We start from the raw sequence: 12,420 nt of genomic DNA on the forward strand, positions 1-12,420 counted from the left end.
GTGAGCTTATCCCAATTTCCTTCTGATATTCCTCCAGCTCTTCTACCTGCACTATAATAGACAGCCTGGTTTCGTCATTGGTCTGTTCTGGCACTTTGAGAGAGCAGGAGCATCAGCTTGCATGCATTTGCATAGAGCCCTATGGAGATTGAAATTCACATTGAATAGGTGTTTTTTTTCTTCCTCCTCTGGCTGTGCCTAGCTTGTGTATGACAAATCTGTTGCATTAACTCCCAGGGTAGGCCGGGAGCAGGAATGTTTGTGGAGCGACAAATTACACATCAGAGCTTTATTTAACATTCCCTACATGGCTACAAGCAATGAACTATTAAGATGTCAAATAGAAGAACTGCTACAGATGCAACCCTGCATGCAAAGATACTAAAAGTATAGGAAGGGCATAAGAAAGGGAAAGAATAAAAATCTGTTTGAGAAGCAGGAAGCTAGTATGAGAGTCTGCTTTCTCGTGAGATATTTATTCTGCCAGTCGTACAGTTCCTTATAGTTCAGCTTTTAAATTTGAGATTGCCTCGTTATTAAGTATGTGGTGATAGATGATAATTGCTGGAATTTACAGTGATATACAACAGTATGACAATCTTTTTTTTTTTTTTCTCCATTGAGTATTCAGTTAGTATTAGTATTCATTATGTATTAAATTAACGGTACCATTGAAAGAATATTAATTTTCCCCACTATAGTTTGCTGCCGCATCCCTTTCATATAATTGACACACTGACACACATCCTTCCCTCCTTGCACACTGTGAAATTAATGTGTGCAAGACGGGAGCTCATTGGTCCATTGCTATATAAAAGAAAAGGTTATTGTAGTCGGGCATTTGTAGAGATGTAGGTGTTGTGCCTCTACCCTGTGTGTGTGTGTGTGTGTGTGTGTGTGTGTGTGTGTGTGTGTGTGTGTGTGTGTGTGTGTGTGTGTGTGTGTGTCAAAAATAGACTCTGCACCCACACCAGACACACAGTATAACAGTTAGGTGTGAGAAAAATTACCTTACGAGTTGATGACACTTGTTACCAAGTACAGTGAGAGCTTCCCAGTAAGTCATCCAAGACAAACCAGTAGTGGACATAATGCAGTCCGTTGAGACCCCACGGTACAATATAATCACAATACTTAACTCAAGAGACAACATGAATGGTTTTAAATATTTTTGCAATGTGCTGAGTATTGGAAACAATATATATAGCAATTTCTTTATTTTGACCTTTTTTTCCACCTGCGTTTTATATCCCCAAAGGCACAATTTTTCAGTGTCCGTTTCATTTCGTACAATACAGTAATCAGTCTCCTCTTCACACTTAAGCCATTTTTGTTGCAGCAAAATTGCTCCTGGATTGCTGGATTGTCAAATAGACATACTGACCAACATTGTCATTTAAACCAAGAGTGTTGCATGTGTCATGAAAAACTGCTCTGCAGTCCAGTCTAGTTTAACTAAATGCAAATGCATGGACTTCTGTACTGTTATTTTAAGCACGAGATAACCGTCAACAGTTCTTTGTGAGATAATGAGCCACACATCATAAGTGTAATTTTCAATTCAATTTTATTTATACAGCACCAAATCACAGCAACAGTTGTCTCAAGGCGTTTCATATTGTAAAGTAGACCCTACAATAATACACACAGAGGAAAACCCAACAATCATATGACCCCCTAGGAGCAAGCGTTTTGGAAAAACTCCCTTTTTAACAGGAAAAACCTCCAGCAGAACCAGGCTCAGGGAGAGGTGGCCATCTGGCGTTGACCAATTGGGTGAGAGAAGGAAGACAGGACAAAAGATGCTGTGGAAGAGAGCCAGAGATTAATAATAAGTGAACAAGTGAACCCTTCCTGCTGTACTTGACTTGAGAGCCTGGGTACGACTGTGTCCATGGGGAGGAAGGGGGGGTTGTCCACACATACACTCAGCAGCACCAACGGTGGACTGAATAGGCAATGAGTTTTATTCTTTCAGTATGAAAACATTTAGTTTGTTTTTGAATTGTATATAATAAAATATCAATATGTGGTGTCATACAAAAGCAGACATCATGAAATAAATTAAATCCAAACGAAATCATTCATATAATAATAAATGTGGGGGACTGGAACTAGATTGTTAGCAGGAAATATTTTGGGTGTTGTCAGCTCTGGCATTCAGCCTCCATAGATTAGGATCTTCGTCAACTTTGTAGGTTCTTATGTTCCTCAGGTTCTACCCGGATATTTTTGCAGTGTGATGTGAAGAGAGATCTTCTGTTGTTGGTTTGTTGTTTGTTTTGTTTTTTGCATGTCTGCAAAAGTCTTTACGCTGGGCAAAATTACACAACATGAAAGTTCAGTCCTAAGGGCTTATTATATTGTAACAAGATGATTAATATTATTCAATCAAGGCATATTATCACAATTGTAACATTTGTCTTTATCTCTTTCCTTTTCCTTACCATAGTTTTCAGAATTGTAACTGCCTTGATTCATCTGACAGTCACGTTGGGTGCTATTCTGATCGGTTAATGTGTTTTTAGCAATGGTGCCATAGTAGCATAGGAGCTATATGAAAACGTTGCCTTGCAATAAGCCTCCTCTTCTCCACTCAGAGTATCAAAGTGAAGTCTAAGTGGGTATTCAATGTAGAGAAGGGTAGCTGACTAGCCTTGCTGCACCATTTGTCTTCTAAGTGTTCAAGGGAACACCGTGGTGGGCCTGCATTCATTGTACTCAGGCATGCCATTTTCTCTCCTTAGCTTTTCTATCCCAGCCCAATTGACCCTATTTCGTTCCTTGCTCCGGCCCACCTCAGCTACACACTGCTACGACTGGGTCATTGTCCTGATGATAAGTGCTACATCCTGTTGAGTGAAGTGGCGGGAGACATTAGTCTGGGTCTGAATAAAGGGTAGACACTGACAAAAGGACAGATTACTTGTCCAGACAATGGAAAACGCCAGTTTGAACAGGCTCTGATTAAATAAGATAAGATAAGATAAGATAGAACTTTATTAATCCCTCGGGTGGGTTCCTCTGGGAAATTCGACTTCCAAAAAAAGCACAGCAACGACCGAAGTTACAGTTACAGAACTGTTATATATATATATATATATATATATATATATATATATATATATATATATATATATATATATATATATATATATATATATATATATATATATATATATATATATATATATATATATATATATATATATATATACACACACACACACAAATAGATGGTGATTGAAGTTTCACTTCAGACAGGAGGATAACTATTGCTTTTTCCCAGAGGTAGAGGTTCAGTTTAGACTTTATTCTGCTTCCAGAGTCTATTCTTTTGTTTTCTGGGAGAGTAAACCATGTTTGGCTTTTATCTTCTTGTTCATTTGACCTTTTCAATTGTATTTCTACATTTGCACTTTACTTTCACATACGTAACATAAATAAAAAAAAACGTTCACATATTTTTTTTTCTATCTTCCCAACAAAGCACAGTAGTAAGCTTGACACATTTTATTAGTGCTCATTTGCAACTTACTGATATCTTTCAGCACAAAAACACAGGACTTCAAGCTTATTATTAAGTTTCACTGATGAAATTGTGAGCTTGTAGCATTTACTATTATTAAGCTTTTAAACAGATATAAAGAAAGCCTAGACTAGTTCTCAGAAGTGTCTGCATTGATAGAGGTTTCTGTGTACTTTGCACACCTGTCCTGAAAGCCCTGATCCCCAGAATAGAAAGAGGGAGGCAAATTGTGCACATCAGAGCCGGGATGCGACTCAGTCATTGTCCTATCCCTTTCAGCAATCTTAGTTCTCCTGCCACTTCCTCCTCAACACCACCTTTAAGATCTGAATGACTCTTTCAAACCCATTTCACAGCTGGGAGCTTGACTAATATTCTGCTGCCATGTGTTTCCCCTCCATTACAAATCATGTGACATGTCTGTGATTGCTCTCTCTCCAACTTTGTGAGCACGTGGGTGTAAGTATATAAATATATGTTATGATTTTCAGTGTTGGGATGTCTGAAAGAACCTCTTGTCTACATTGTATAAAGCAGTTTTCTGTCTCAGCCTTTTTGAGTTGCATCTGATTGATGTGTAAAATTGGACTGTTTTTGCTCCCATATATTCCTGAGGCGGGAGATCTGAGTGGGTTTCGTTTTTCCTCGCCTCCCGAGGCACACAAAGCGTTTCATGTTCTTGTGGGTTGGAGTCAAACGGAGTACTACACATGAAGGCGAACACTGCAGGCTGCGATAGATTGATCTTCTCCTTTTTGCTTGTTTTCTATCTTGTGTGTATTTTTTCTCTCTCGTGCGTCTGTGTGTGTTGTAGCGAGCGCAAAGCTTGCTGTCTGTGATGAATTGCTACAGCACTGGAGACAAATTTGGACGTCGAGGGGCGTTGGTTTTGCTCAGAAACTGTAGCTGCCTCTACGCTCTGCGTAATGATGAAGAACTAGGCACATATCAGCCAGAGGAGTGCAACTGCTGTAAATGAAAAGCACAACAAACGCACACATTGGAGCAGACAGACAAGGAAGTGGACCATTATACATCTACTCTGTGCGTGTGTTTGTAGTCACAGCTTGGTGAAGGGCTTTGGTACAACCATAGCCAACTACCACTGGGATCTTCTGTCCTCAATACAAAACCCTGAGCCTATTGGCACTTTTTTTTAGTTTAGTTTTAAGTATAATAAGACAATTTCAGTTTGTAGGCCCCAAGATGGTTACAGGTAATCTCTCGTGAAAGTGTTTCAGATGGAAAAAGAAGCACAAACCTTGTAGGCATGTTAGACGTGGTTAAACATTGAATACAGTCTCAGCAATCATTAACAGTTCTTAAATCTTTTTTCACATTCATATAAAGCAGTTTGTGTGAAAAATGACTTTCTCTAAGAGAGAAAGAAGGAAGGAGCTACAGGTTTATCAGTTCTAGTCAGTTTTAAATTTTAATTATGTATTCTGTTACAGTCTATAAAGCTGGCTAGTCTCAGAGCAGCAGAGCGGATCAATCACTGTGTGGTCGGCAGAAACACTTGCTTGCTATAGGATTTTCTTGTGCCATTTAAAAAAAAAAAAAAAAAGAAGTATTATTTTGTATATCCTTTGAGACACCCTCAACTCACTAAAGGTCAGTATATTGGAGCTTGCAGATCAGTTCTTGTTCTTCACTAAAGTTAGTTGACTCTCAAATGGTATCTCAAAATTCCTTTTTCCTAGGCTACAGTTTTAAGCATAACCAAGATGTTTCTTGCAGATATTCTTTCTACTTAATACTGCAATCCAAAATAACCGTGGGGAGAGTTAATCAATGTGATCAATGCAGAAGGTGGTTGATAAGACATACTGTTGATTGACTGACTATAATAATGAATACAAAAATAGAAAAAAGATTTGTAACTCTATATGGAATTCAAAACTGGTGTCTGACATTTCAATAGCAAATGTTAGACCAGGGATCGGCAACCTGCAGCTCTTGAGTCCTTATAGTGCAGCACTGCATGGTTTGGGAAAATAAATTAGAAGTATTTAGCTGAAATGTAATTTATTTATGTTAGTTCTTTTTTAACTTGTAGTTCTAAATTGGAAGATTATTGTGATATTGACATATAAAAATAAAATTATATTCTATTATTTTTTTCATCGCTCAAAATAAGCGTCACACTCACGGAAGCCGGTTTACCCGCCGAAACGGCGTGCATTTATCGAGACTTTCAACCCCAGGTAGGCCAATTATGGATCTTCGGATCCACATTATGTCAGCAGCTGTTCTCCACCGTGGACTATGTTAAAAACAAAGACCGCTCACGCCTCACAGACGACAGCTTACAGTCCTGCGTAAGATGAAGTGACTTCGTACAGACGCTGTGCGCAGAGGTTCAAGAGCAGAGGTCCCATTGTAAACATACCATAGCAGACCCGACGATGTTTGCATGAACATGCTTTTCAGCACCTCTTTAAAGGCCACTTTTCACACACGGTTGCTGTACGCTTACAGCCGGCTGTAGCTTTTCAGCTCACAGCACGACACACACCAACACAACAACACAGATAGCACAGAGGTTAAGGCGGCGAGGCGTGATTGTGGGTGCCGCTCAGGTGCGTTCGCCTCCCCTGCAGCGGCGCTGCAGACCACGCCCCGCCACACACATTAACCAGGTAAAATACATATTTAGGCAGAATTTTGCAAATATCTATTTTTCTTTTTTTTTCTTTTTTTAGCAGCATAGTACTGTTTTTCCAATTATTATTATTATTTTTAAAAGTCAGATCAAGGCTTCAAAAGCCCAAAGGCGATATAAGGGTGGCAGCTCACAACAGTTTTTGTTTGCTACATGGATCATTTTAGTTCAGCTGGGTGTCTTTCCTTTTGTTATATTTCTTTAAGAGTTCAAAATGTGTTAATTACATAAATAAAATGTAATTTTCTCTGTAGCACTTCATGAATTTCACAAGCAACACACCTTAGTTGTTCACACAAAGCATAAAGGTAAAAAAACAATATATACGGTGTTATCTTCATTTTAGATGTCAAAAAGTATTTGCGGCTCCCAGTGTTTTCTTTTGTGTGGAAACCGGGTCCAAATGGCTCTTTGGGTGTTAAAGGTTGCTGACCCCTGTGTTAGACCCACCCAAAAAAGAGTTATAGTTGATGGGTCATATTTGATTGGTCTAGCTAATAAACTTAAAGTTAAATGCACCTGAGTGCATCAATTATTACAATAATTAGGTTACATGCTACTGTTCTGGACTATAATGCTGTCGCCAACATATGCACAAATGGGATTACTGTACCCATATGTGCTTTAATATGAATATTAAATATTTCATATCATCGTAGAATGCCAGGACCTTTGGACCAATAAAGGTCCAAGTAGAGTTGCAGAGTCCCAGTTGCAGTCATAGAATTTGATTTTATTTTCTTTTTCCTCTGGTGTGTGTTATTTTTCCACGGGGAATCAGGCGAAATGAAGGAGTGAGAAAAATACACAGAACCTTAATCAAAGCAAAGTCCTCCTACCTTTCACTAAATCAGTGGTGGGACTCAGTAGTCACACCTTGGCTGATGGTACATCTTGGCCAAGCTATGAAGTAGCTTATGAAAAAAAGCTGTACCAACTTTTCTAGGGCATTGCACTCTGATTAAGTTGACTTGTACTTGCCTAAGTAAAGCAACAGTTAAACAGTGCTTATTTTCATTTGAAATGTAAAAATATTTTTAAAAAAATGTCATATGATTGTCAAAGTTATGCAACCCTGTGGTCAGTGAACTTCACTGAATAGGCCAGCGTTATTGTTTGCATGTCACAATAGAATTAAGAAAAGCAATTAAAAAGCTTTTTGTAACCTGACTTGCTATGTTGCATTTTATAAATATGATGCAATATGGTGTTTGTTAAGTACATCCAGTAAGTTAATATTTAAGTTAACCTTTGGTTAGTGCTTAACTTAGACAGAGAAACAGCTGATGGATAAACAGTGCCACTCAGTAATTAATTATTAAAAAATGACTTGGATATAGAAAACCACATACTTCATGTCTGATTGTACGTAGAGGAAAATAACGTGACCTGAACTAAGGGAGAAAAGCTTTTCATATTTGCAAGGAAGCTTGACAAAACAATTAAAATTTTATAGGCAACACACACCACAGCATTTAAAAGAAAACACCCCCACACACATTAGCATGGCAAACACAGTGTATTTTGTCCCTTTACATGCCCATATAGTATACCTGGCTGTTGGCTGTTTTTCTTTCTATTTTCAACGCATATTACTGGTCAGGTCTATCATTTCCCTCAGGTGTCAGGGCCAGGTTTTCAGTTCCACCAACCAAAAACACCATGATTTAAATGTCAAAGTATTTCCCTTTCAACACATTATCAGCATTCTGGTAGTTTCTCTGCTACTACAAAGCAAGGATTCGATCTTTTAAGTAAAAAAAAATAATTAAATACTCTGAAACACGATGTTCACAACTTTGATGTATTTCAGTTTCATAACATTCTGTTCATTCCCTTATACTCTTGAACCACTTCTTATTTCTTTTATTTTGCTAGTGATTTACTGAATCTCCAGATATTAATGGAGCAGTATATAAGGCAAAACAGAACTTGTACTCTCTTAGGCAGCTTTCTTGTCATCTCTTTAAGTAGCCTTCAGGTATAGTTCTCCGGGCTTCTTGAAGAACATTCAAAACTCTTCTTTGGGTGTTGGCTGCCTTTTGTTCTGTTCTCTGATGATCCCACGCTGCTTACATTGGCAGTGTGCTTGGGATCATTGTCGTGTTAACAAATTGAGCTGTTGCCAATCAGGTGTTGGTATTGAATCGTGGATCATAGCTGATGGTACTTTTCTCCTATTTGTGATTAATTAATTTTGACAAGGTTCCTAACACTATTGGTTTAACTCCATGCCCAAACCATGACAGAGCCTCCATAACCTGGCTACAGACACTCAGTGTTTTTCCTGTCTCCTGACTTTCTGAGTACATATTGATGACGATTTGATACAAATATTTTACTTTGTGCAGACCAATTCTTGTGTAATTTGGCATTCCTCAACGTTTTCATCCAGTTTCCCTTAAAAATGGCGTATTATCAGCCAACAGTTCACTGAAACTGTTGATGAACAGTAGATGCATCAACTAAAGGGCACAAAGATGGGAACAAATGATGTGTCTTAGTGACAGGCTGCTAGTAACAAAGTGCCTAAAGATACAGTTTAATGCATGTAGACACAACACTGGTTCATCCTTTTTGGTACCTTTTTTGTGCTTGAATGATTCATAGATCAGTGTTAAGTAGTTCAATACACACACACACACACACACACACACACACACACACACACACACACACACACACACACACACACACACACACACACACACACACACACACACAAAACATTCCTCTAAAGATGGTCAGCTACAAGGACTGGACTGATAGTGAGTGAGCCAATTCCAAAAGAAATTTTGAAATATCTTCTGAAAGGCTGAAGGCTTTTGTTTAAGACCACTTTAAAAATTACATGAAATTCTGTGGCTGTTTATAAGAACTTGCTGACTTACAGTATGCAGGACTTGGACCTAGATTCTTCATATATTGGACATATAACCTTATAGTAGGCATAATGTAATGTGTATGTACTCTAAATTGACACAGTCAGTATAGGCAAACTAAACAAAATTACACGTTATAGAATTTAGTTTCTTCCCCTCTTGCATTTCTTCTAAAATCCCTTTTTTTTTTCTTCTTCTTTTTTTGGGGCATTTTTAGAGAATGATGAGACAGGTGTGATGGATAGTTTGCTGGAAGCCCTACAGTCAGGAGCTGCATTCAGAGACCGCAGGAAGAGAACGCCAAGACCCAGAGGTGAGTCTAATATCCCACATTTATACAGAACGACCCACACACACAGAAACCAAGTACACACACTGTCTGGCAAAACACTGATGGAATTCCAATCAGATGTTTAAATAATGACTTCTAGCTCTAACCTGTCACCTTCATGCATTTATATTTTTTCTTATTTTGTTTTTAAAAGTTGAGCAAATTGAATGCATCCTCAGGTTCTTATGTTTTAGCTTCATTTTCTCTCATTCTCAGTAAATTGCAAAATACACTGGTTTGTTGTTTGTACACATTCTTGCCAGCAGCACAGTGCCAGAGAGTCTTCAGCTGACACAATTCCTACAACTGTTTGATGTGTGGATCTTGTTTTTTCCCCCCTCTGGGTTTCTTAATTCCAAACGAAAGATGTGAAAAATTAAATGTAAATCCAAGATGTGATTTGAACGCGTTTGGAAATGATTGGTGACTAAGCATTGACACTGGCACCTTAAACTTATTAGCTGTACCTCGAAAAACATTATTTCTTGCTAATGAACTTCACTTCACAGCTGTTCATCACTGGGCCAATGCCGTCACATCATCGTTCTAATCCCACTTAGTACTGTACATGTTGGCATTATTTGTCCGCTGCCCTCCTTACAGATAACCACCACCAGACGATCAGCCCCAGCTCCTTCCGCCAGGTCCTCAGGCCTGTTAATTATGGTAAAAACACAAGATAAAAAAAACTGTTAAAGCCTAAAGCACGTTCAGCGCTATCTTTCATCTGCTCTTGGAAATCAGCCTTAAACTGCTCTTGCATGTGTTATATTGTAAATTCGTATATGTCCTGCCTTTTTGTGTGTTAAGTCACCTTGTTATTTGTTCCTTTCGCTTTTTGTGACCTTGCGTGTTCTTTCTGCAATTATGCAAGACTATTGGTAAAGCAATTTGAGTCGGTGCTATGTGTGGATGTTAAGAAAGTTAGGATTGAAATTCTCTGAAAGTAGTGTGTGGGCTGTTCTGGTGGCTCAGTTTGATAAGGCTCCTAAATTGTGTAGTAAGTGAAGCATTTTGAATGCAGTGTTTTTGTAGTAGCCGGGTTCTTTCACATTCTTTAAATCCAGGAGAGAATAACATTTTTCTTTGGAATTTATCAAGTCTGACCTATGGACTGTGTGTTTCTGAAGAGTGCTGAGGCATACAGATAAAGTGCTATGATACACGTTGGATATAAGCCACTTGTAGCCTAGATTGCTTCAGGTATTTAATATTCATCATCGTCATTTAGTACGTTCATATTATTGTTTTAATGTTAAGACATCTATCTGTATGATGTCCTTAGAATGGCGATTGGATTGGCTACTAATTATGCTAAATTCAGTTATTCTATATTACTCATACTTGTGAACAGATATTGTGCGTTTAGCTGTAAACAACAGCTTTCTTTTGTCAAAGGTTCTGCAATCATCACCAAAGCACTTAAAAATTTATTCTGTAACCCTATTACCTCTTATTATTTGTAATTGGAATCCCAGTCGGCCAAGTGCAGGCACACATGAATAAAATTATTCACGCTCAATCCACCCACATCATTGATGGCAATGATAAAGGGCCTGGCTCTGTTGTTCTGCTACAGCTTATCTGAAATTAGATTGGAAAGGGACGAGGGGGAGGGATATATATAGGGTGGGAGGAAAGAGACAGATGTGGCTGTAACATAAGAAATGGAGAGAAATGGCGTGAGATAGAGCCACTTGGTAAGGGCGAAAGTTAGGAATAATGTGAGAGAGAAAAATGGACTGAGTGCAGTGTGTGTGTGTGTGTGTGTGTGTGTGTGTGTGTGTGTGTGTGTGTGTGTGTGTGTGTGAGAGAGAGAGAGCAAGTGAGTGAGCCAGTAACTCTAAGAGGGAACAAGCCAAAGCTTTGTACTATTAGCAGGGGATTAGAGTAAATAATAACAGTGTGAACTGTAAAGGAGCTGCTGCTCAGTGTCCATGTGGTGCAAAAGACCCCATGGGGTGTGGTGCAGGTAAGAAGTTGCTGGAAGGTTGCTGACCCAGCTGCCCCCTACTGGCAGCTTCAGACATGGCGTGTTGATTAATAATGCTCAAGGCTTTAGCCTGTCACTGCAGGCATCATACTCACTGCCAGCCTCCCAGAGCAAACACAGCTAATTACTTTTCTCTGCCCAGCCCCAGCACCAGCTCAGCCCTCTCAGTGCCCATTCATCTTAATTTCCCCCTCTCTGCCATCTGCCTCCTAAATAGCACTCCTCCTCATTTCCCTACCATCCCATATCCCCGCTGTCTTCTTCTATACACTCATGGCCATGCAATGGCCCTCCCCATACATAATTGCCTGTTATTGGTATGGAGTGTCTCCACTGCTCCTGCCTCACCCCTTCTTTCCCATTTCCCTTCTCTCCTTTACTCCTACAGAGATCCAGGCCTTAATTGCCCAGAGTTTAGTCGTTGGAGTGAGTGAAACCCACAGGATGCTCTCTGTTTATTTGGGAGGTGATGAAGTTTAGTCTGCGGCACAAGCACTTAAACAGCTGCTTTCACTTTCACACCACGCTACCACCTCCTTTTCCCACTGTTTTAAATACCCTTTAATAATTGATCTCAGGGGTCTTGCTTCACTCCAGTGGAGCAGCAAAGAGAATTAAAACAGAAACATCTGCGCCAGAAGATACTGTAATTAGTGGTAAAGGAGAGAGATTTGAATGGTCAATCTGAACATGCATGGTGCCATTAAGTTTTTGCACCAAGGGAGTCTCGAGTACACCACTCTGTTGTCGGTGCCAAACAAATCAGATGGCAGATTTTTAGAATGCTGCCTATCACAGTGTGATGAGACTGTGGAGTAGTTTGATAATGGTTATAGTGCTTTGTAGTCATGATGAGTTTGATTGCCACGGAATAGAAAACAGGATTAGAAGATGGTTTGCAGTCTCCTACACTGTTTGTTGCACACAAATGAATGCAGTCTCTCTCTTTTTATCCCTTTCCCCTTCGCTTTCATGCACTCTTTGATTTGAGGTTGGGCCCCAGTTTGAGTCCCTTAATTT

At 39.2% G+C, this 12,420-nt stretch overlaps 1 protein-coding gene across 1 annotated transcript in view; it reads left to right on the forward strand.

The window, feature by feature from the left end:
• Nucleotides 1-12,420, forward strand: part of LOC308398933 (protein diaphanous homolog 3-like) — a 165,905-nt gene that overhangs the window by 105,197 nt on the left and 48,288 nt on the right. Inside the window, exons 27-28 of the mRNA XM_080885827.1 lie at nt 9,294-9,389; nt 10,011-10,073. Of these exons, the coding sequence (XP_080741953.1) occupies nt 9,294-9,389; nt 10,011-10,073 (159 nt within the window). The remainder of the gene's footprint in view (nt 1-9,293; nt 9,390-10,010; nt 10,074-12,420) is intronic.

The sequence above is a fragment of the Rhamphochromis sp. 'chilingali' genome (genome assembly GCF_963969265.1).
Source record: "Rhamphochromis sp. 'chilingali' genome assembly, chromosome: 6".
NCBI classification, from domain to species: domain Eukaryota; kingdom Metazoa; phylum Chordata; class Actinopteri; order Cichliformes; family Cichlidae; genus Rhamphochromis; species Rhamphochromis sp. 'chilingali'.